General features: G+C 38.6%; 1 protein-coding gene across 3 annotated transcripts in view; it reads right to left on the bottom strand.

Moving 5' to 3' along the window:
* Window positions 1-4,626: 4,626 nt before the first annotated feature.
* Window positions 4,627-23,430, bottom strand: part of LOC134353340 (transmembrane gamma-carboxyglutamic acid protein 3) — a 43,472-nt gene continuing 24,668 nt past the window's right edge. For all 3 annotated transcript variants that reach the window (XM_063061370.1, XM_063061372.1, XM_063061371.1), the window contains exons 3-4: window positions 19,412-19,572; window positions 4,627-8,942 (exon numbers count right to left, since the gene is read on the bottom strand). In XM_063061370.1, the coding sequence (XP_062917440.1) occupies window positions 8,388-8,942; window positions 19,412-19,572 (716 nt within the window). In that variant the 3' untranslated portion in view covers window positions 4,627-8,387. The remainder of the gene's footprint in view (window positions 8,943-19,411; window positions 19,573-23,430) is intronic.

Below are 23,430 nucleotides of genomic sequence, written 5' to 3'. Positions count from 1 at the left end.
TTTTATTTTAATTTTACACTCCGTATATAACTGATCAATGGCCCTTTTATGAATTCTGATGATCAATGCAAATTATTTTGGTATTGTTACCAAGCCCAGACTAACAATCAATAGCAGAAATGAACACAAACAAATCCATAGAGACAACTAACTGAATGAACAACTACTCTTTTCAATTGCTCATCCTGAATTGACCTGAAAACTGCCACTACTCTGAAAGATCTAAGGAAATTTTGCTTGGACAAATCAGAGATTATTTAACCTTGTGATATGATCTAGAATAATACATCTATCTGCCAGAGCCTGCCCGTCTGCTAAGTTGATTTTTTTTAAAAAAGACACAGCCATATAAGTCACTTGGTGAAGGGGTGCTGATAATGTTTAATGAACTTGCAGCTGGTTGGAGACTGGGCCAGTAAGTGTGACACCATAGATGAAAAGTAGCACAAGGTTCTCTTGCGGGGTAATAAACTTGAGAGCTTAAAGAATCAATCTGCTTGGAATTAAAGGACAGAAAGAGAAGGATCATTTGTTAGATGTTCACTACGAGTCCCCAAATACTGTCGAAATGAGTGTATTGTGGAAATATTTCAGAAATGCACAAAAGTAATGGAACAATAACAGTTGAAAACTTCAATTATCCTAATTTTTGACAGAGAAATTAAAGGGGAAGATGAATCCTTAAATGTCTTCTGGGCGGTTCTCTTAGTAAGAATGTTTTAAACCAACAATGATGAAAGCAGTGTTATAGAAATACAAGTTCTGTATTTCTGTATCAATTCAAGGAGATAAAATGCTGTCAAATTATGCTACTAAATCTTTTACCCAATTCCCCAGCATATTTCCAGAATTTCTTTAAATTTATAAATCAGAATTTCAGCATCCACAGTATTTTGTTATTCGCTGCAACTTTTACCGTAGTCACTACAAGAAATGCCTTTTTTGAATTTTTTTAAAAGTATTAGAACTTATAACTGAAAGGATATCAGTTATTGAGATAGTTACAATTAATTTAAGAAAAAAAGACAGAGAAATCAAAGATGAAATTAGCCTAGCTTGAAAAGAGCAAATTTTACATGTTTGAGAAGCAATTTCACAAAAGTGTCCAAGATAAAGTGTTCTAATTTTTTAATGAAAGATGTGCATTTATTTAGCACCTGTTATAACAAATGAAATAGGTAAAACATCTGGCCACTGGTGAAATAGCTTCCTTATCTACCTCAAAATAATACTGTTTACATTTTACACTCATAGAAGTGAATATATTGGGCCCTGATTTAATTTCACAGCTTTGTTTTTACCAGATCTCTCTTAACTGTATAAAGAAATAAAGATTAAAGTCCCAAGAGTAAAGGCATGTTGTTAGCAGGGAACACCTTTGGACAATAGTGATCATAAAGTAATTATTTTCAAAGTGGTTATCAAAAGTGAAAATAGTGAACTAGAAGAGAATCAATATCAGTAATTTGTATCAAGCACTGAATAGAACAAAATATTGACTACAAGTTAAGCACATTTCCACCTAAAGGCTTAATGAAATCAGATTTCATTGGAACTTTCAAATGATAATTGCACTTGTGCACAAAGAGGACTAGATTGTTTACTACTGGGGAATTGCAGAAGTATGAAAATAAATTTGGCATCCCTTTCAAAGAGCTAGTAAAGGCATATGGGCTCAGTGGTTTCCCTCTGCAGGAAGACTCCACATTACAAAATTGGAAACTAACTTATCTTGACCACTGTATAGAAATAAATATTACTGAAGTTTTAAAAAAATAAAGAGTTGCAGAGAGTTAGGAGATAAATTTTTGGTTTTCAATCGTTAAGAAAAGGAGCTCCAGGGATTTTGTCATAGTGTAAGGCAGATTTCATGTGTTCAATACTTCTTCCAAGGACAACGCCATGTACCGCAGAGAATAGAGTGTATCGATTGATTTATCTGTAATTTATTTGTTAACATAGTCTCAATATTGCCTTGTTAAACATTTTTAATATAAAATGATTAATATGGGCCACAGAGCTTGAGGCTCTTTTTTAATTGATACCTCAAACTGTTTAAATAATATTTTGCTGGATTTCATTACTTTTCAAAATAGACAACTTGTATGGGTCATGATTAAATATTACTGACCCCCTTGGTAAATTACATTATATTTAGTTAGGCTAATCAATTTTAGAAGAAAATTCAATTGAACGAAAGTACAGACAGAATCAGATACCTACCGCTGATTGAATGAAAGCTCAACATAAATGTCTTCCAGATCACACACTATACCAGATAGAATATCAGATAATGAAGAACTCAGGAATGGCTGCTGCCACTCATGATCAAGGTGTTGGTGTGGTGTGTGCACACTTACACAAAACAGGTGCAAATTATGAAAATCCTCAAAGACCATGAAAGTTGAATCATTTCTGCACGTCAAGTTGATTATTAGTAGATTGTTAAGGACAGTGCACAAGTAAAGCAAAATTAAACATTGTCTGTTTTCCACTAACTTGCTCGCTTTCTTTATGATATCACCTCAATTCTTTACACATGCTATTAAATTAGTAATCTTGCTTCAAGAAAAATGCTGATCCACCAGCTTGAGTGTCTAGCTTCAGACATGGACAGATCACACAATTAAAGTAGTAAACAGGTTGCACTAAAACAACAATTAAGAACTGGAACAGGCAATGCAGACCTTGTTTATAATCTAGTATCCATATATTTTGAGGGAAAGCATTCCAAAGATTTTGTTTGAAGTTCTAAATATCCTATCACCTATTCTAAGACATAGACACATGAGATTGTGCACATGCTGAAAATCTTGACACACACACACACAAACAAACAATGGTAGAGGAACTCAGCAAATCAGGGAGCATCTGTGGAAGGAAATAAACAGTCAACATTTTGGATCAAGACCATTTATCCCAAGACCATAAATAGAGAAAATAGCCTCTTTTTAAAAATCTTTTTATAAATTACCTTAGATTTCTTCTAAATTCCAGTTAGTTTACTTCAATCCTATAAGTAATATGGAGGTACATGAAGCATAGAAAAATAGAGGGCTCTGCACTAGGGAAAATTCTAGGCAGTTTCTAGAGTAGGTTACATGGTCGGCACAACATTGTGGGCCGAAAGGCCTGTAATGTGCCATTCTGTGTTCTAATAGTTGTTATATAGTGCATTTTATATAACAAACATCTCCCAAGGAACTTAACATGCATTTTATGCTGAAATAGAGATTTTATCACAGATGACAAAAGGGGTAAATTAAAGAGGTTTATAAGATGTCTTAAAAGAAGATAAATGTTCTGAGAGGGAATTTCAGAAACTTAGGACTTCAGCTGAAAGTAACGCAGTCAATAGTGGAACTATAGAGTCACACAAGAATCAAAATTATCATAGTGCAAATATCTCTGGGTTGTAGAACCAGCATCAGTTTTATTTTCACTGACATACTGTATGTCATGTAATTTCTGTTCTGTAGATTACATAAATAGGAAGGGGGTGAACCCAAAGAGTTTTAGAAACAGAAACATCGCTTGATTGGAGCCGATGTAAGTCAATGAACAGAGCAGTGATGAATGACTGGGAATCGTTGGAAGTTAAGACAGTATCAACTGAGCATTGGATAAATCATATTTGCAGGAAGTAAAACAAGGGAGACCTATACCATGTTGAGATAACATAGCTAGAACAGAATGAAGATTACATAAGCATGGATGAGAATTTTGGCAGCAGGTAAACTGTTTAAAGTCTGCAGTCAAACAATACAACATTCAGGTGTTTTGGAAACAGGAACTCAACGCTGGTTTGCATACGGCACCAGTTTACGCATTTTCTAGTTCAGATTCAGCTGGTTGTCTGGGAAAGAGATTAAGTCAGTGGTGAAAGAAGAGAATTAGTACTGTCGACTGAGAAAATGGCTTTGGGTCTCCCAGTATTCAACAGCTTATCCAGTCATGGATGTCAGGCAAACAGTTGGCAACTTTAATTTGACACTCACATGCAAAGAAACTAGAAATGATTCTCAGACCAAGACTGGAAGGAAAAAAAATGGATCCAAACCAGGGCAGCTCTATACAGCTGGCCAACAGATAAGAAGTACAAAAACTGCAGCCAATCAAAAGAAAAACTAAACAGACTGAGGCAAGAAGGGAATGTATGTATCTCTCCTCAGAAACCTCACAATCAAGGAACTGATCTTGTGAATTGACATTCTGCCTTCTCTATGAGAAGTGTACCTATACATGAAGCACTCTAAGTGTTCTCACCCTAGCCCTATGCAAACTGAAGTGAGATATCATTACTCATACTCACATTCAAATTCACATCTGTACTTCCAAGAGCTAGACCCAATGGTTTTTGGCAAAATCATTGAAGCAACTAGTTCTATTAATGGTGTAACAAAAAAAAACCTCAGAAAACTATTTACTGCTGTTCGAGGTAATAACAGGTGTATGATTTTACAGAATTGCATAGAAACAGAAGAGTAATTTTAAAATACAATACTTACTGTCAAGTTGTTATCGTTATAACAAAAATCACATTATTTTTCTGTGGAATTCTGCATGATATTATTGAACCTCAAACGGTAAACTATATATTCTTTGTTGAAAAAGTCCCATCTTTATTGAATTGCACATTTTTGAAAGGGAATTGCCTCAGGTGTAATCACAGACCAACAGGATAGTTAGTGTTAGTAGAATACACTCCATTCATGTACACAGCATTAGGAAATAATTTCTGATTTATTTTCAAATTAATATTAGTTTTTTAATGAATGCAATGGGAAAGAAAGAGAGCTCAGCCCACAATAGCATTCAAATTCAGTGCTGGAGCATATAAAGTACATTGTTTAAGGTTTGCATTTTTATATATAAAGTCATCAATTTTCCACAATTATTGTCTCCCACTAGTCAACAAGAATGCTGTTGTTTTTGGAAACTTTAAAACAAGGCAATTACAAGTTGTAGCACAAATCCACTATGCAAGATAAATCTGAGAAAACAATCTCAAAATTTAAAAAAATCCATTAAAACTAAACTTCTAAAGTACACCACGAGTGAACCCTCACAATCGCAATAACTTGCATTTATTTTGCACCAATTTAGGGAGAAACGATTCTTCAGAGAGTTGTAATTCAATTTAAAACATAATTAGAGTAGCACATTGGCACAGCAGTTTGTGCTGAGGCCTTGCAATTCCATTAACCAAAGGTTTGATCCTCACCTTGGATGCCAACCATGTTCTCCCTGTATCTGCTTGGTGCTTTGCCTACCTCCCCTCCCATGCTCAAAGACATGCTGGTTGGTATTTAATTGGCTAATATAATTTACGTATGTAGTGTATGTGTAATAGAAGACACATAGGAATTGACAGGGATGCAAGTGGCAAATGTGAAGGCTGACGATGAGTCCATGTGGAATTTGTAAGCCAAATGGCTTGTTTCTGTGCTGTATGGTTTGATGACTCCAAGCAGCAAGTGAAAAGTTACCAGTGTTTTTTTTTATTTATTCATTTTTTCAGGAAGTGGATGCTGTTGCCATGGCCAGTATTTATTTTCCATCATAATTACTCTTAAGAAGATGGTGGTTTGCTAGCTTGTTGAACCATTGTTCTCAGATTAAGGTACACTGACTGCGCTGCTCGATAAAGGGTTTCCAGCAGCAATGAGTGTGAGTAGTGATACATTTTCAAGTCAGGATGACTTGTGACCAATAGGGGAATTGTGCTGAGGCCTTGCAATTCCATTAACCAAAGGGGAATATTGGTATTCCATTCATTTGCTGTCTTGTTGGTAGAGGTCATATGTTTGAGATGTGATGTCAGAGTAGGCAGGAGTTTGCAATGAAACACAGTAGCCACAATGTGCTATCAGTAGATGCAATGAATGGTTAGAATACAGAATGAAGTATCAAGCAGGCTTCATCCTACATGGTGTCACACTTCTTGAATGTTCTTGGATGTCCATTCATCTAGACAAGCGGAGCATTCTCTATCACACTCCTCACTAATTGTGGAAAGACTTTGGGATGTCAGGAGGCGAGTCACACAGTGAAAGATATCCAGCCTCTGATCTGATCTCAGAGGCACAGTGTTGATGTGGTTGATCTTTTTGAGATCCTGCTTATTAGTGGAAGACACAACAATGGTAATGCATTGAATGGCAAGGGTAAGTAACTGGAAGCAGTCATTACCTGGCTCTTCTGTGGTGTGACTGCTCATTGCCAGTGATCAGCCCATTCCAGAAGGTGTGGAGGTCTCCACATTTTTTGAGAAGTTATAAGTGGCCAGAGAGAGCGTGTTGGAAGCATATTTGCTGACAGCACTTAAGAAGTGTTTAACCAAACACTTCAATCACCAAGGCATAAAAGCCTTTGGCCATTTGTGGGAAAAAGGGATTGATAAAGATGTGTACCACTGGTAGGTATCGATGTGGTGAGCCAAAGTGACTGTTTTCCATGCTTTACCGCTTTTATAATCATTTCTACTTATGACCTTAAAGAGTGTGATGAAGAAATGCAAAAATAAAATTTCAAAATATGTGATCTAGATGAGTAAAAGTGCATAGCCAGTGGCTTGAAAGAATGAGTAGACAGACAGGCAAAAGATACAGGATAACACATTCAAGTCAGCAAAGTGGAAAATACAGGGATTTGGAGGGTTGGTAGGTTTTCAGCTATAGAGGTAGGGTGGCAAGCTGTGAAGGGATTTAAACAAAGAATTTTAAAGAAAAGTGCTTATTACTTTTTTGTTACCAATATCAAACTTCCAATTTAAAACTAATCCAAAATTTAGTCAGATCTCATTAAGAGGGATGCTCAGAAACACATGTTGAGACCCTCAGTGGTAGAGCAACATTAAGGATGGCAATTGTATGGTGATGGTCAACATGTAACTATTCCACTGCTTTAATAAAATCCTAATCAATAGGAAGAGTTATTATGATCCTGAATGACAGACAGTTTCCTGGCATTGATTAAAATCTAATCAAGTAATCTAGTGGCAAAATTTAACAATTGTATCCAATTACCAAAACACATTGTAGTATATCAATATTAATCAGAAACAACCCTTCATCAAATATAGTCCATTTGGCCACAGCAACACATATTGTTGGCCCAAACTATGAAAATTGTCAAACCTTTAATGAGTCGAAAATGAATTAAAATTCCAGTATAATTAATGGGAAAATTGAGCATCATCCCAAACAGTGAAGATGGGCTTTTTCTACTATCTTCAGTAACCAGAAGTTGTATAGAATTGGTATTGAAAAACAATATTATCTCTCAACCATGCAATTAACCATCTCAATTACCTCAATGCTTAATAAGCAGACATCTGCACTTTCAGTTTTTGTTTAAGTTCAAAGAAAATGCAGCCTAAAGAAATTTGAGATGGTATCCTCTTATGATAAAATTACTGTTAATATTTTAGGCATCCAATTCACTACTAAATTACTTTCCAAACAGCACAGCAATTATACATATTCTTGTACCTAGCAAACTGATAAATCTCTCTCTCTCTTTCATCACAGACTGTAAAAGTTAAGCGCTTTCAAACAGCTCATGTTTCTTTTTCTGAACTTCAAAATACAGCTGGTCAGAGAGAACAGCTACCATTGTCAAAATTCCCCTGACCTGATATTGGGACAGGTCATGGTGGGGAGGGAAAGGGAGTAAAAGGAGGGTTCTGGTACCTTGTAATTTGATGGCAGCAGCAAGTTTCAGAAATGGCAAATATCCTGATGTGACAGCTTTGTCCCATTCCCTGAAATTTACTTCAAGTATAAACTGAGGAGGCAGCAGTCTGCTTACAAGGCATACCTTCTCTTCTGTGCTTAACATTTTTTTTTTAAAAAGGTACATTGCAAATCCCAAAGTACTAAGCAAGGCCACTGCATCTTTAGAAATCCCACAACTTTTACTCTTATTGCATAAAGTAAAAATGTGACATAACTGGCAGTGCTGCATTAACAAAGAAACAGGGTCACATACGTATCAATGTTGTTATTTGCCACCACAGTAGTCACAAAACGTTACACTGCTGATACTGACTACTTAATTTAGTTTGGCTTCAGTTGTGTGTTTTTAGTGGGTTAAACACCTCTTTTACCCTGCATAATAAAATGGAATAGTCTCTGCAAGGTATTCAACAAGAATGTTATATAGTACAATCCAATTTTGATTTTAAAAAGTCAACATTTTCCCGACCTCATTGTACTTAACTGCTTTACTCAAAGTCAATCGGCCACCTGAACTTTTATGCAGTTTCTGGAAGTAAATTTTGCCCAAGCAGTAACAGGTAGACACAGTTGTCTCAAAGCAGAAGGTCTCTTACTCCAGCATGCTATCTTCACTGAATCAGTAATTTCCACCAGACCTCCAGCCAGTTATTTGTTTGTGGTGGTCTGGCGTGATACAGCCGGGTGTACTCTGACAATCTCTTCATATTTTGGTGGTGGATCACTATATGGCGTAGTTGTCTCCTCCCCACTGCTTTCAACATGTCCAGTAACCTCTTCATATGAGGGTGGCGGGGTCGCATTGGACAGTCTAGAAGAGACAGATGCGGACTGTTCCTGTGTGTACAAATTTCTATTTGATGGCTGCCCACTGGGCTCACTGCGATCTAAGGTAGGTCTTGTACCCTGTTCATGATGAGATGGGTCTGTCTGTGCATGTGATGTCTCCCGATGCACTAAAACCCGAGGGAGGCTTCGTGTCGTACGGCTTGTCAGGTACCTGCTCTGAGAGTACGTTGGCCGGCGTCGAGTTGCTTTTTGCAGCTGACACCTCCAGATCACAAAGAGTGCAATAACAATCAACAGTGCTACACCCAGGAGAGGGACAACAACATAGATTGCATCAGTGCGTTCTACACGCAGACCAGAGTTGTTGCTGGGAGTTGTGTACAGATTACTACTATATCCCTTCCAGAACTCCATCTGTTTGAAGAGGGGGAAAAAAATGAATATCTTAGAATCAGACTCAAGTTTCATCATTCAAATATTACAAATACTACTTACTTTACTTAATAAAAATCCAGATAATTTCTCTCAGATAACATGCCAAATGTGATTAGACTTATTTGCATCAGTAAGCTTTTGAAATATAAATCAGAGTTGTTAATACTGCAAGAAAATATTCCCCCCCCAAAAGGAAAATTAGTCAGTCTGTCACCCCAACTGAGGCTGCTGTAAATGTGATTTATTTTGTAGGAATAGTCAAAAGAAGTTGCATGTGCCTTCCTCTATTAATAATCTTTTTTAATGCAACTTCTCTCATACCAGCATATTTGGAACCACAATGAATAAAATATGTGCAGTGAGTGGCTCAGAAGGTTAATCTCATCAGTGGCTGAGCAGCACGGATCAACAACACCTTCAAGTTTGATCTCCTCGTCTGTTCTGATTAATAGGTCTTAATTAATGTGGCAGGTAGAATGCTAAAATTAGCTTCAACTAAACTTCCGACTCTTGATGGACATTCACTGACCCCTGCTGACTGTAAATAGAAACAGGGTTTGTTGCAATGGTCCGGAAATTGCATGATCTGCAAACATTTTCACTTCAGACTTGCATGCAAAGCATCTTCAGATAACGGAGTGCATCAGGCAACACAAGGTCTAAATACCTTCAGAGAAAAGGGAAATGAGGACCAGGGAAAAAAAAACAAAAGTTTACCATGTGGCCAGGGCAGCAGTGTAGCAGAATTTGGGGTTCAATTCCCACAGCTGTCTGTAAGGAACTTGAATGTTCTCCCTATGACACGTGGCTTTCTTCAGGATGCCCCAATTTTCTCACACATTCCAAAGACACACAGATTAGGTAGGTAGATACTTGATATTGATCCCACAGAAAATTAGTGTCACAGTAGCTTCACAATTGCACAGATATACAAATATTAGAAGAGATGTAAGAAAGAATTAAAGTAACTTACCTTAAAAATAAGGTTAGTTAGTTATGGGTATACTACCAAGGTGCCAGAAGTATGGCGATATCTGCAGGCTGCTCGCAGCACATCCTCAGAGTGTGTTGGTCATTGATGTAAGTGATACATTTCATTATCTATACACATGACAATGCTTATCCAAATCTAATTTAATGTTAACATTGTCAGCACATGAACCAGAAAGTTGTGGGGCATGTCACACTGTAGAAGTTTCAACACAAGTCTCGTGTGATATTCCAATGTACTATTGAAGTGCAGAAATTTTCTGATCAGAATTTTTATTTATTCCATTTGTTTTTTGCACCTGAGCATCAATGCTAAGGCCAACATTTATTGCCCATCAAAATCTCCCTTCAGAGATGGTAATGAACACCTTCTTAAACAGTTGCAGTCTTTCTAGTGAAGTTACTTACATAATGCAGTTGGGGAGGGATTTCCGGGCACAATGAAGGAACGGTAATTTCACAGTGAGATATTCTGTGACTAAGGGAAATCTGCAGGTGTGGGGTTTCCATGCACCTGTTGCTTGTTTTTCTTGATTGCAGAGGCCATGGGTTGGAAAATGTTATTACAGTAGCCTAGGCATGCAACTGCAGTATATTTTGTAAATAATGCACTCCGTTGCCACTGCATGCCAATCATGGAGAGAATTCATGGATCAATATAAGTTACAAAAAAATAGATAGTGGAGACCTTTCTGCAGAAAGCGTCTCCGTCCGTAAGATGCCAACTGTACCTTGTTGTGTCGAATAAAGAAGCTGCTTTGTATAAAAAAAAAAGATAGTGCAAAAGGGGAATAGTGAGGTTCTGTTCATTGACCATTCAGAACTCTAATGGCGGAGAGGAGAAGCTGTCCTAAAATGGTGAGTATGGGGCTTCAGGCTCCTGCAGTTCTTCCTGATGGTATTAATGAGAAGAGGGCATGTCCTGTTTGGTGATGATCCTTAATGATGAAGACGTCCTCGATGGTGGGAAGGGTTGTGCTTGTGATGAAGCTAGCTGAGTGTACAACCCAGTGGCAGCTTCTTTCCATCTTGCATATTGGAGCCTCCATTCCAGGTGGGAAAATAACCAGAATGTTCTCCACCATACATGTATAGAAATATGTTACAATCTTCAAACTCCTAATGAAGAAGGGCACGACTTCTTTGTGATTGCATCAATATGCTGCACCGAGGATAGGTCCTCCAAGATGACACCCAGACACTTTAAGCTGCTCACCTCTTCCTTTGCTGACCCTTCAATGAGAACTAGAGTATGTTTAACTGACTTCTCCTTCCCGAAGTCCACAATCCATTCCTTGGTGTCACTAATGTTGAGTGCAAGGATGTTCTTGCAATGCCACTCAGCAGCTGATTTATCTCACTCGTGTACATCACCTCATTGCCATCTGAGATTCTGCCAACAAGTGTCATTGGTGAATTTGTAAAATGGTGTTTAAAGTGTGTCTAACCACACAGTCATGAGTTTAAAGAGAATAGGGCAGTGAGTTAAACATACATCCCTGAGGTGTGCCTGTGTTGATTGTCAGCAAGGACATGTTATCACCAATCTGTACTGTGGTCTCCTGATAAGGAAGCCAAGGATCCAGTTGCAGAGAGTGATACAGATGCCCAGGTGCTTAAGTTTGTTGACTAGCAGTGAGGGAATGATAATGTTGATAGGGCTGTAGTCTATCAACAGCAGCCTTACAGCTGTTGACCTGGTGCTCCAAAGCAGAATGGAGAACCAGAGAGATCATGTAGGAATCTGGCTGAGATATCAAAAACAGGCTGCTTTCTCCTGTATGGCATTTAGTTTCTTCATTGTTGTCAAAGCTGTAGTCATCTAGGCAAGTGAGAAGTAATCCATCACACTCCTTACTTATGCCTTGTAGGTAAAATGCTTTAGTATGTCAGGAATGAGTCATTTGCTGCAAAATACTTAGACTTGGCAGTGATGCCCAGAGGACAAGTAACAGGATATTCACCTCCATCAGTCCGTATTAACTAATATTTATGTGAAAAGGATACTCAATTTGAATTTTATTAAAAGGTTATTTGATACTAAAAATCAATATTTACAAACACGATATCTTTGCACCTTTATAGTTTTGGTTCTACTCACAATCTCATTCCTTCATTCTTTCATTTGTTTCTGCACCAAACCGTACTAACACCACTCCCTTCAAACTTAATAATAGATCCTAAAGTCTGTCTGTGACATGCTTATTACTGGCCAGCATATTCCTACCAACTCCCATATAAGCCAAGATCTTAGGCATCAATGGCTCTGACATTACTCAGACTCTTCTACCCAATAGTCAGTGGATGAGTGATACCACGCTCTATTCACTGAATGATATTAACATTTATAAATCTTCAGCTGATGGAGCCAAAAGCCTTATGTGCTGTGTATCTGCATCCAAAATGTCATCTATCAAGGAGACCATCCAGGCCTACATATAGGGCCCATTAGGCCCTCAGCTCTTGGCTGAAGAGGAACAAATAAATTCATTGTCCTTTTCAGGAAAACAACACAAGGGGAAATTTATCAAATGTTTAAATTGAATCAGAAGGAGGGACTAAAATTTGGCTTTATACAAACATAGGTCAACTTATTGGTGCACATGGCTTATCTCACCACCTTCAATCTATCCTATTCACTCTTCCAGCTGTTTGGAATTGAAATTGTGCACATTAAGTGCGCATGCGCCGGTCGTGCATGTAGCCTGGTACAGCCGTTCCGATCTATTCTTACTTTCTTCTTCTTACTTTTAACTTAGGTTATTTTTTGTATTTTTTTTTCTCACGGTAACACGTCGAAGCTGCACCCTCTCTAACATGCTGGTAGAGAGAGTTTTATTTGGGTTTTCTTTAGCGCTGGAAATGGTTACATCCCGACACACGGGACAGAAGCAAGGTTGCATTGTGTATTCCACAGACCAGAAAATACTGGCCGGTTTAGCGAACAGAGCGGCGGACACCCCTGCTGAAATCCGGAGGAAAACACACAGAGGATGCAGAGGGGGATCACAAAGCCGAGGAAAGAGGACCAGGTCGAGACAACAGACTTTTGGAGAAGAGGAGTTCGGTGGGTAATACCGTTCCGGCTGACCGGAAGTGCACTGACAGCAGTAAGCGTAAAGGAGTTGGGTGCTTACTGATCTGGTTAACAACGGATGGTGCAATCCGGGGCATATTACGATCGAGGAACGTGTTTGCAGACTGGATATTGAACTTTTTACTGTTGGACTTCGGCCACATTCCACCGCGATACAACACTTGCGGCACGGGAGGTCGTTCTTGCCTGTGGCCATCGAAGGTGCAGCTCCTCCCGTGGAGGGCCAGACACCCTGAGCCAATAGACTGGTCCTGGACTTATTATCCATCTGGCATAGTTTGCATTTTGTTGTTTGATTGTTGAGGGGGGGGGGGTGGTTTGTATTGCTATATTTACGCTCTATTCTTGGTTGGTGCGGCTGTAACGAAACCAGATTTCCCTCGGGATTAATAAAGTACATCTATCTATCTCTCTGGTATTAAAAATAAGGTAAGTGGTGGAGGAAGTACTAGATATCAAGACTCTGCATTTCCTTGTTTATTCCTTGCACTGTCCACATTAGAAAGCAGGAAAGGAAATGTGATTGTGCATGATTGTGAAATATCAATGTGCCAGTGAGGTAGAGGGTAACAACCTTTTGTGCAGTAGTCACAAAAGATGTGTGCATGCACAGATCTTAGAGGGAACATCACTCCTGAACCTAAATGGAATTCAGCTCACTAAATTAGACACAGCACAACATCTTGCTGCTTATATAGTATAAAACTACAGTCAAAATACAATTAAAAATCTATTTTTTTTTCATGCAGGCACTGCCAACCATGTGTACATGCCACTGAGCCTCTGACTGGTCCTCTTAGCCACAGTATGTGTGTGACTGGTCTATTTAAATATCTGGTCAATGGTGACCCCCTGGAATGCCAGTGTTAGGGGACTTCGATGGTAATGCAAAAATCAAGGCCCTATTCAGTCTTCTCTGATAGAGTAGTTCTCATATCAACCACTGCAATGGTTGCAAGATCAGGCTTGTTAAATCAAGAACTCAATAGCTCAAATCAAGAAAAAGGTAGTGAATTGTTTAACTGCTTTCAAGGTATTTTCCTGAAACAAAATGTTGCAGAAAGATTGATTCTGTAACAAGCCAAATCCTATCCTTAGCCGAATTTCTGATCTTCATCCTTTAATTACCACTTCAAAAAAATTCAAAGAGTTTCTTAGGCACGTCCTATCCTGTATAAATGTACATGACTTCTTGTAGTAATGAAAAATTGCTAGAGATATTCAGTCACAATATCCTTAATTACTTATTCCAGTAAAAACCTGATAATATCTAGTATTTAATTCTCTGTTTTCCTCCACCACTTACCTTATTTTTAATACCAGAGGGATGTGCACAATTTCAATTCCAAATCAGCGTTTTTCCTGAATTAATTTGCACATCCTTGAATTATATATAACATTCCAATGCCCTCGTCTACTTCCTCTAAAACTTTGAGATTGAAACCATCTGGTCTGGGGGATACATTTCTTTGGTATACTTATTTTCTTCATTGCTGTGAACCCTTGCTGAGGCCCTTGATCCGATTTAAAATCACCTTGAGAGGCATCTACCTAGACAGTAAATAATTCCACACAGTAATTATTTAAATAGCATACCTTGTCAAAATTGCAAATGTCACTCTACTCTTCAAGAAGGAAGCCAGAAGAAAGGAAATTATAGGCCAGTTAGCCTGAGCTCTGCAGTTGGGAAGATGTCAGAGTCAATTGTTAAGGATGTGGTCTTGCGGTTCTTGGAGGCACATGATAAAATAGACCAAAGTCAGCATGGTTTCCTTAAGGGAAAATCCTACCTGACAAATCTGTTGGAATTCTTTGAGGAAATAACAAGCAAGATAGACAAAAGGGGAAAAAAAAAAATCTGTGGATGTTGTGACCTTAGATTTTCAAAAGATCTTTGACAAGGTGACACACACAAGGCTGCTTAACAAAATAAGAGCCCATGGTACTACAATAAAGATATGAGCATGATTAGAAAATTAACTGATTGGCAGGAGACAGCAAAGAGTGGGAATAAAGAGGACAACACTCACAACACCCTGGAGGAACTCAGCAGGTCAGGCAGCATCTGTGGAAAAGATCCACAGATCCAAAGATTCAGGCCAGAACCCTTCGTCAGTACTGTAGAGGGAAGGGGCTCTGGCCCGAAACGTCGACCGATCTTTTCCATGGATGCTGCCCGACCTTGCTGAGTTCCTCCAGCGTGTTGTGAGTGTTGCTTTGACCCCAGCATCTGCAAATTATTTTGTGTTTGTGGAATAAAGAGGGCGTTTTCTGGTTGGCAAATGGTGACTCGTGGTGTTCTGCAGGGTTGTTGTTGGGACTGCTTCTTTAACGTTATATATCAATTATGTACATAATGGAATTGATGGCTTCATGGCCAAATTTGTGGATGATATGAAGATAGGTGGAAAGGCAAGTAGTGTTGAAGAAACGGGAAGCTGCAGTAGGCCTTTGACAGATTAGGAGAATGGACAAAGAACTGTCAGATGGAATAGTGTCAGGAAGAATACCGTCATGTACTTTAGTAGAAGAAATGAAAGAGTTGACTATTTTCTAATTGGGCAGAAAATTCAAAAATCCAAGGCACAAAGGGACTTGGGAGCCCTCTTGCAGATTCCCTAAAGGTTAACTGGCAAGTTGAGTCAGTGGTAAGGAAGGTAAATACAATGTTACCATTCATTTCAAGAGGACAAGAATATAAAAGTAAGGATTAAAGCTGAGGATTTATAAAGGCACTGGTAAGGCAGCACTTGGAATATTATGAGCAGTTTTGGGCTCCTTATCGAAGAAAGGATGTGTTGGCATTGGACAGGCTTCAGAGGAGGTTCACGAGAATAATTCTTGGAATAAAAGGGTTAGCGTATGAGGAGTGTTTGATGGCTTTGGGCCTGTACTTGCTGGAATTTAGAAGAATAAGGAGGGAGCTCTCATTGAAACCTATCGAATGTTGAAAGGCATGCATAAAGTTCACAACAGGCAACATCCTCTCCACGTGGGGGAGTTTAAGACTATAGCACACAGCCTCAGAATAGAGGGACATCCATTTGGAATAGAGATGAGGAGGAATTTCTTTAGCCAGAGAGTGGTGAATCTGTGGAATTCGTTGCCACAGGCAACTGTGGAGGCTAGGTTTGTATGTATATTTAAGGCGGATGTTGATAAAGATTCTTGATTGGTCAAGGCAGGAAAGGTTACATGGAGAAGCTAGGAGAATGGGTTGAGAGGGAAAATGGATCAGCCATGATGAAATGGCAGAGTACACTCAATAGGCCGAATAGCCTAATTCTACTCCCATCTCTTATGGTTTATATTTAATTTATAATATCAGTGTTAATAGTTGTCGGGGGGGGGCGCATCTTTTTCCTAATATGTTTGTGATCAGTTTTATGATAAATGTGCTATCATTGTAGGTTTCTTTTTCCATTCCCCATCTGCATTTATAACTACACAAATGTTTCCCTTTGATTTTCCTAGTATCCTTCTGCATCACTAGAATTAGTACAAATTTTAGTCTATCCAAAAAAAGGGAATGCAATGCTCATTTTGATACCAGTTGCTAGTTTTACATTCCTACATTTGTTCATACCACTGCTTGCAATAAATAAAAGCATTGACTTAGAAGTTATTCTGTTTCTCAAAGTTAGGTTAGTTTGATAATACATGGGAGGCAGCAGCTGTGTATTTAGTGGTGGAAAAGAGAGGGATGCAAATAGTGCATTCCAGGACATTGTGCAAATGGATAGAGTAGTTGTATAAACAAGGATAAACCTTCTGTTGAAAAGGATCAAGAACAAAGGAGTCTGGTCCAGTCATCAGAGATGTAGGGATCAAGTCTAGTCATCAGGGATAAGGGACAAAATCACTTGGTCGGAATGATGGCTAGGAATATGTTTACGTCAGCATTCGTTAATAGAGCAATACATGGATAGGGGATATTTAGATTCAAGGAGTGGTTAAAAATTTATAAAGAGACTTAGCTGTAGGAAGTTCCTCTGCCATATTTCACTTCTAAAGACCTAGTCAGGCTGGTCTCCTGCAGATCACAAAGAATCCAGTCCTGATTTTTCTTTTGACTCTTAATTTCTAACAGTGCCCACTTACAAATGAATTTAAATAAATTGCCTTTGAAATGTGAATTGCTCAACATTTGGTACTGTTTGTGCATGCCCAAAAATGTCTATGTACAAGACGTACCTGAGCACAAAGGACCCACCCAGAACAAATTTAGCATCAGTTGCAGGTTGTGTTATAAGACCCCAAGACATAGGAGCAGAATTAGGCCATTTGGCTCTGCCATTCGATTATGGTTGATTTATTTTCCCCCTCAGTTCCATTCACCCCATCCCCTTTGATACCCTTAAAAATCAAGAACTTATCAAACTCCGCTTTAAATATGCCTAATGACTTTGCCTCCACAGCAGCCTGTGCAATGAATTCCACAGATGCAACACCCTCTGGCTAAAGAAATTCCTCTTCATCTCTGTTCCAAAGGGATGTCATTCTATTCTGAGGCTGTGCATTCTGGTCCTATGTTCTCTCACTATTGAAAATATCCTATCCTTGTCTAATTTATCTAGACCTTTCAATATTCGGTAACTTTCAATGGGAGGTCCCCCTCATTTTTAAAAAAAATTCTAGTGAATACAAGCATTACTCCTTGCTTTAATATTCTAGTCCTCTTGAAATGAATGCTAACATTACATTGGCCTTTCTTCCTACCAACTCAATCTGCACGTTAACCTTTAGTAAATCCTGCACCATGACTCCCAAGTCCCTTTGCAGCCCAGATTTTTGAACTTGCTCCCTGTTCAGAAACTATTTTCTAAATGAGTGCAAATTCAGAAATCAGAGGTGCTGTTTTCTTTGCCTTTATTCCTTCTACCAAAGTGCATAACCATACACTTCCCTATGTTGCATTCCATCTACCACTTCTTTGACCATTCTCCCAACCTTCCAAATCTTTTTGCCAACTCCCTTCTTCCTCAACGCTACCTGCCACTCCACCTATCTTTGTATCATCTGCCAATTTGACCACAAAGCCATCAATTCCATCATCCAGATCATTACATAGAGTGTGAAAAGTGGTAGACCTAACATCGACCCCTGCACCACCACTAGTCACCAGCAGACAACCAGGAAAGGCCCTCTTTATTATCCCCTTCATTTTCATTCTTTGTCTTCTGCCAGTCAGCCAATCTTCTATCCATGTTACTCTGTCTCCTGTAATACCATGTACCTTGTTTTGCAGCCTCACGTGCAGCACCTTGTCAAAGGCCTTATGAAAATCCAAGTGAACAATATCCACTGTCTCCTTTGTCTATCCTACCGGTTGTTTCCTCAAAGAATTCCAACAGATCTGTCAGACAAGATTTACCCTTAAGGCAGAGGTTCCCAACCTTTTTTTATGCCATGGACCAAAGCATTAAGGAAGGGGCCAGTAGACCCCAGGATGGGAACCCTTGCCTTAAGGAAACCATGCTGATTTCAACCTATTTTATCATGTGTCTCCAAGTACCCCAAAACCACATTCTTAATAATGGACATCTTGCCAACCACTTAAGTCAAGCTACCTGGCCTATACTTTACTGTCTTTTGCTTCCCTCATTAAAGAGTGAAGTTACATGCAGATTCAACTTAGTTCCTGTATTTAGTGCAGAAATATAAACTAGATGGTACTGTCTTTAGAAAAGATAAGGAATAGTGGTGAAATAACTTCAGTGTTGAGATAGAATATAATGATAGTTAAGCAAACAGGAGACTTTATGGATGCAATTAAATAGGACTTTAGAGACAGGTAGTTTATTGACCCCATGGTAACAAATGGGAAGTAATAAAATGCATAACTATAAGGAATTGACAAGAAACAAAGGGAAGAGTTTTAATTTTTATACTAAACAAATTGGTAATAAATTTCTTAAATATTTCCATAATGGAAATAATGCAAGGCTCCTTGAACCCTCACACTGACTGACCTGTTATTCAAAAAATTAATAGCTTTATATGTTGTTACATAGAAGAATAGCATGAAATAGCCTTTGATATATCTAGTATCTTTAGAACTCTACAGTAAGTTCATGTATCATTAGACAAAATCTGGCCAACTACTCTTGAAAAATTATACTTATGTGTTCCGAAACACATTTCTATAAATCACTCAGTGCATCTGCAAAGAGTTTTAGTGCAAAATTAGGTGGTATATTTCTGTCTAATCCAATATATCCAAGTAAAATTAGAACCATAGTGGAATCTTCCAAAAGCTCATGATTGACATTTAATCATGTTGGAAGTATTAATAGGAAGTACACAATAAGTTAGAACACAATACATTTTATGTAGACTTCAAAGTAGTTAATACTCTCACCGTTTTTTCTTTGTCCTCAAACACTTCGCTTGCCTCTTCATAGACGCAAATTTCCTCCATACATTCCCGCTCAATACTGCCTTGCCGAATCTCTTCTAGAAAACCATTTGCTCTTGGAAACCGCTTCAGAATAGAATTGGCTTCTTTGGATGTAAGAAACACTACAGGGGCAATAGAAACATTAAAACCTTGATGGTACACTTAAGACCGTTAATAAAGTTATTATAATACTTGGAGAAATACAAAGGCCAACTTACTGCAATGAACAAGTTCAAATTAATGTATAAATTAATGGATTCAGATACCAGAACAGTGATATGATCAAAACTGCTTAGTTTTGTAGACATTTATCAATGATCAATCAGTTCATTACGCTTGTCATTTATGAATACACCATGTCCTTCTGTCTTTAAAGGTCAACTCTGCACTGACCAGAATTGGGAAAATAAGTGCACAGATCTAGTATTGACCAGGGATGAAACATACTGCTTGGATCTAGGATTAACCTTGACTTCAGATATTCCAATGGCCTCACAGCAACCATGAAATAGAAAATATTTCTGAATTATATTCAGTTTGAGAGAGTGACCTTTTAAAGATCCCAACTAAGTATTAAAATAAGCAAAAGGTGATTGCTTAGTGTCTGAACTAAACATACAAAATACTTAAGAGTGTAGAGTTGGTCAATTACTATCTAAAACAGAAAATAATCACTATTTTTGTCATGAGCCTTCAGGGTTACAGCAAACCAGCAAGATCACATTTTTGTTTTAAAAAAAATGTGCAAGCATTCAGTATTTCTGTAAAATTACACCATAGACATTGAACTGTCTTTCTGGCTGTGGTGATTATCCCAGGGTTTAGAATCAATATAATGGCTCCCTGAAGAATGAATTCCAAATTCATTGTGATGAGGTGCAAACATCAGAGCGAAGGATGGTTTCTCCATGGAAAGGGAAATGATAAATATCTGCATAAACCCACACATCATGACAGTAACGTGTTTGGATTAGGAGAATCCAAAATCAGTTGCATTATGTTAAATTATTATTATGATATCCAAGTTCAGAAAATGATGGATTTTAAATTTTATTTTCAACCCAAAATATTGAAAGTTATAATCATGTTACTTGTTTATAGGTACAGTGCGGAACAGGCCCTTTCAGCCTGCCGAGTCTCAACACCTAGCAACCCACTTATTTAAGGTCATAAGACCCAAGAGCAGAATTAGGCTATTCAGCCCATCTAGTCTTCTCCGCCACTTCATCATGGCTGATCCCGAATCATAATCAACCCCATACACCTGCCTTCACCACATCATTTGATGCCCTGACCAATCAGGAAACAATCAACTTCTGCTTTAATTATACCCACAGACTTGGCTTCCGTCGCAGTCTGTGGCAGAGCATTCCACAGATTCACTACTCTCTGGCTATAAAAAAAAGCCTCCATTCCTGTTCTAAAAGGCTGAGGTTGCCCTTCAATTTTGAGGCTGTGCCCTCTAGCTCTGGATAACCCCCACCAGAGGAAACATCCACTTCACATCCACCCCATCTAGTGTTTTAATGAGATCCCCCTGCGTCCTTCTAAATTCCACTGAGTACAGGCTCAAAGCTGGCAAATGCTCCTCATATATTAACCTCTTCATTCCCAGAATCATCCTCATGAACCTCCTCTGGACTCTCTCCAATGACAACACATCTTAAGGGGCTCAAAACTGTTGACAATACTCCATGCGACCTATGTCTTATAAAGCCTCAGCATTATCTCCTTGCTTTTACATTCTAACCCCCTTGAAATAAATGCCAAAATTGCATCTGTACCACAGACTCAACCCATAAATTAACCTTCTGGGAGTCTTGTACGAGGACTCCCAAGTCCTTCTGCATCTCTGATGTTCGAATTTTCTCCCCATTTAGATAATAGTCTGCAATATTGTTCCTTTTACCAAAATGCATTATCACTGTATTCCATCTGCCTTTTTTTTTGCCCATTTTTTCCAATTTGTCCAAATCCTACTGCAATCGCATTGCTTCCTCAGCACTACCTACCCCTCCACCCATCTTCGTATCATTCACAAACTTTGCCACAAAGCCATCAATTCCATTATCTAAATCATTGACAAACAATGTGAAAAGTAGCGGTCCCAATACTGATCCCTGAGGAACACCATGAGTCACTGGCAGCCTTCCAAAAAAGGCCCCTTTTTATTTCCACTCACTGCCCGTCAACCATTCCTCTATCCATTCCAGTATCTTTTCTGTAATGCCATAGGAAAATTATCAAATCTCACCTCCCTTTTACTCCTTACATAAATGAAAAAAAACTTTTAGCATCCTGCTTTATATTATTGACTAGTTTGCCTTCATATTTCATCTTTTCCCTTCTTATAGCTTTTTTAGTTGCCTTTTGTTGGATTATAAAAGCTTCCCAATCATCCAACTTCCCACTCACTTTGCTACCTTATATGCCCTTTCCTTGGCTTTTATGCAGTCCTTAACTTCACTTGTCAGCCACAGTTGCTTACCCCTGCCATTTGAGAACAACTGCTTCTGTGGGGCATATTTATCCTGCATCCTGTGAACAATTCCCAGAAACTTCAGCCACCTCTGCTCTGCCGTCATCCCCACCAGTATCCTCCTCCATTGCACCTGGGCAAGCTCCTCTCTCACACCTCTGTAATTCCTTTTATCCATTGCAATACTGATACATGTGACTTCTCCCTCTCAAATTGCGGTATGAATTCAATCATATTCTGATCACTGTCTCCTTAGGGTTCCTTTACGTTAAGGCCCCTAATAAGATCTAGGTTATTATACAACACCCAATCTAAGATAACCTTCCCCCTAGTAGGCTCAAGCACAAGCTGCTCTAAAAAGCCATCTTGCAGGCATTCAACGAATTCCCCCTCTTGTGATCTGACACTAACCTGATTTTTTTCAATCCCCTTGCATATTGAAGTCCCCCATTACAATTGTGACATTACCCTTATTACATGCCTTTTTCAACTCGCTTTGCAATCTCAACCCCATATCTTGGCTACTATTTGGAGGCCTATATATGATTCCTATAATGTTTTATTAAACCTTGCAGTTCCCCAATTCCGCCTACGAAGATTCAACATTCTGTGACTCTGTGTCACCCCTTTCTAAAGATGTAATTCCATTTCTTACCAACAGAGCCACATCACCACCTATACCTTCCTGCCTATCCTTTCAATACGAAGTATATCCTTTGATATTAAGCTCCCAAGTATGGCCTTCTTTCAGCCCTGACTCAGTCATGCCCACAACATCATACAGACCAATCCCCAATTGCACCACGAGTATGTTCACCTTATTCCGAATGCTACACGCATTTAAATATAGCCATTCATGTTATGTTAGAATATAGAATATAGGCCCTTCAGCCCATGATATTGTACTAACCTTTTAACCTATTTCATGATCTATCTAACCTTTCCCTCCTATACAGCCAATAACCCACCATATTTCTTTCGTCTATGTGCTTATCTAAAATCTCCCTAATATATCAGCCTCTACTACCAACCCCAGCAGTGCATTCCAGGCACTTACTACTCTCTGTGTAAAACAACTACCTCTGACATCTCCCCTAAACTTTCCTCCACTCACCTTGAAAGAAAGTCCTCTGGTATTAGATATTTTCGCCCTGGGGGAGAAAGGTGCTGACTGACTCTATCCATGCCTCTTATAATCTTAAACATCTCTATCAAGTCACCTCATATCCTCCTCCATTCTAAAGAGAAAGCACCTAACTTGCTCAACCTTTCCTCATAAAAAGTGTCCTCCAATCCAGACAGCATCCTGGTAAATTTCCACATCCTTCTTATAATGAGGCAATCAGAAATGTTAATTGGCTCTTACAGAATTCACAAATCCCTACTCAAATTTTGAGACTGAGATACAGAATAAAAGTCATTTTCATAAAGTGTATAAAAATACTTTTTTTTTTTAAAACTCGCATCTCGATGCTTTGCGCCATGGAAATTCTATGGACTG

This window comes from Mobula hypostoma, chromosome 10, assembly GCF_963921235.1.
Source record: "Mobula hypostoma chromosome 10, sMobHyp1.1, whole genome shotgun sequence".
In the NCBI taxonomy this organism is placed as follows: domain Eukaryota; kingdom Metazoa; phylum Chordata; class Chondrichthyes; order Myliobatiformes; family Myliobatidae; genus Mobula; species Mobula hypostoma.
The sequence above is the reverse complement of the archived record's forward strand: the minus strand, read 5'-3'. Positions and strand labels throughout refer to the sequence as shown.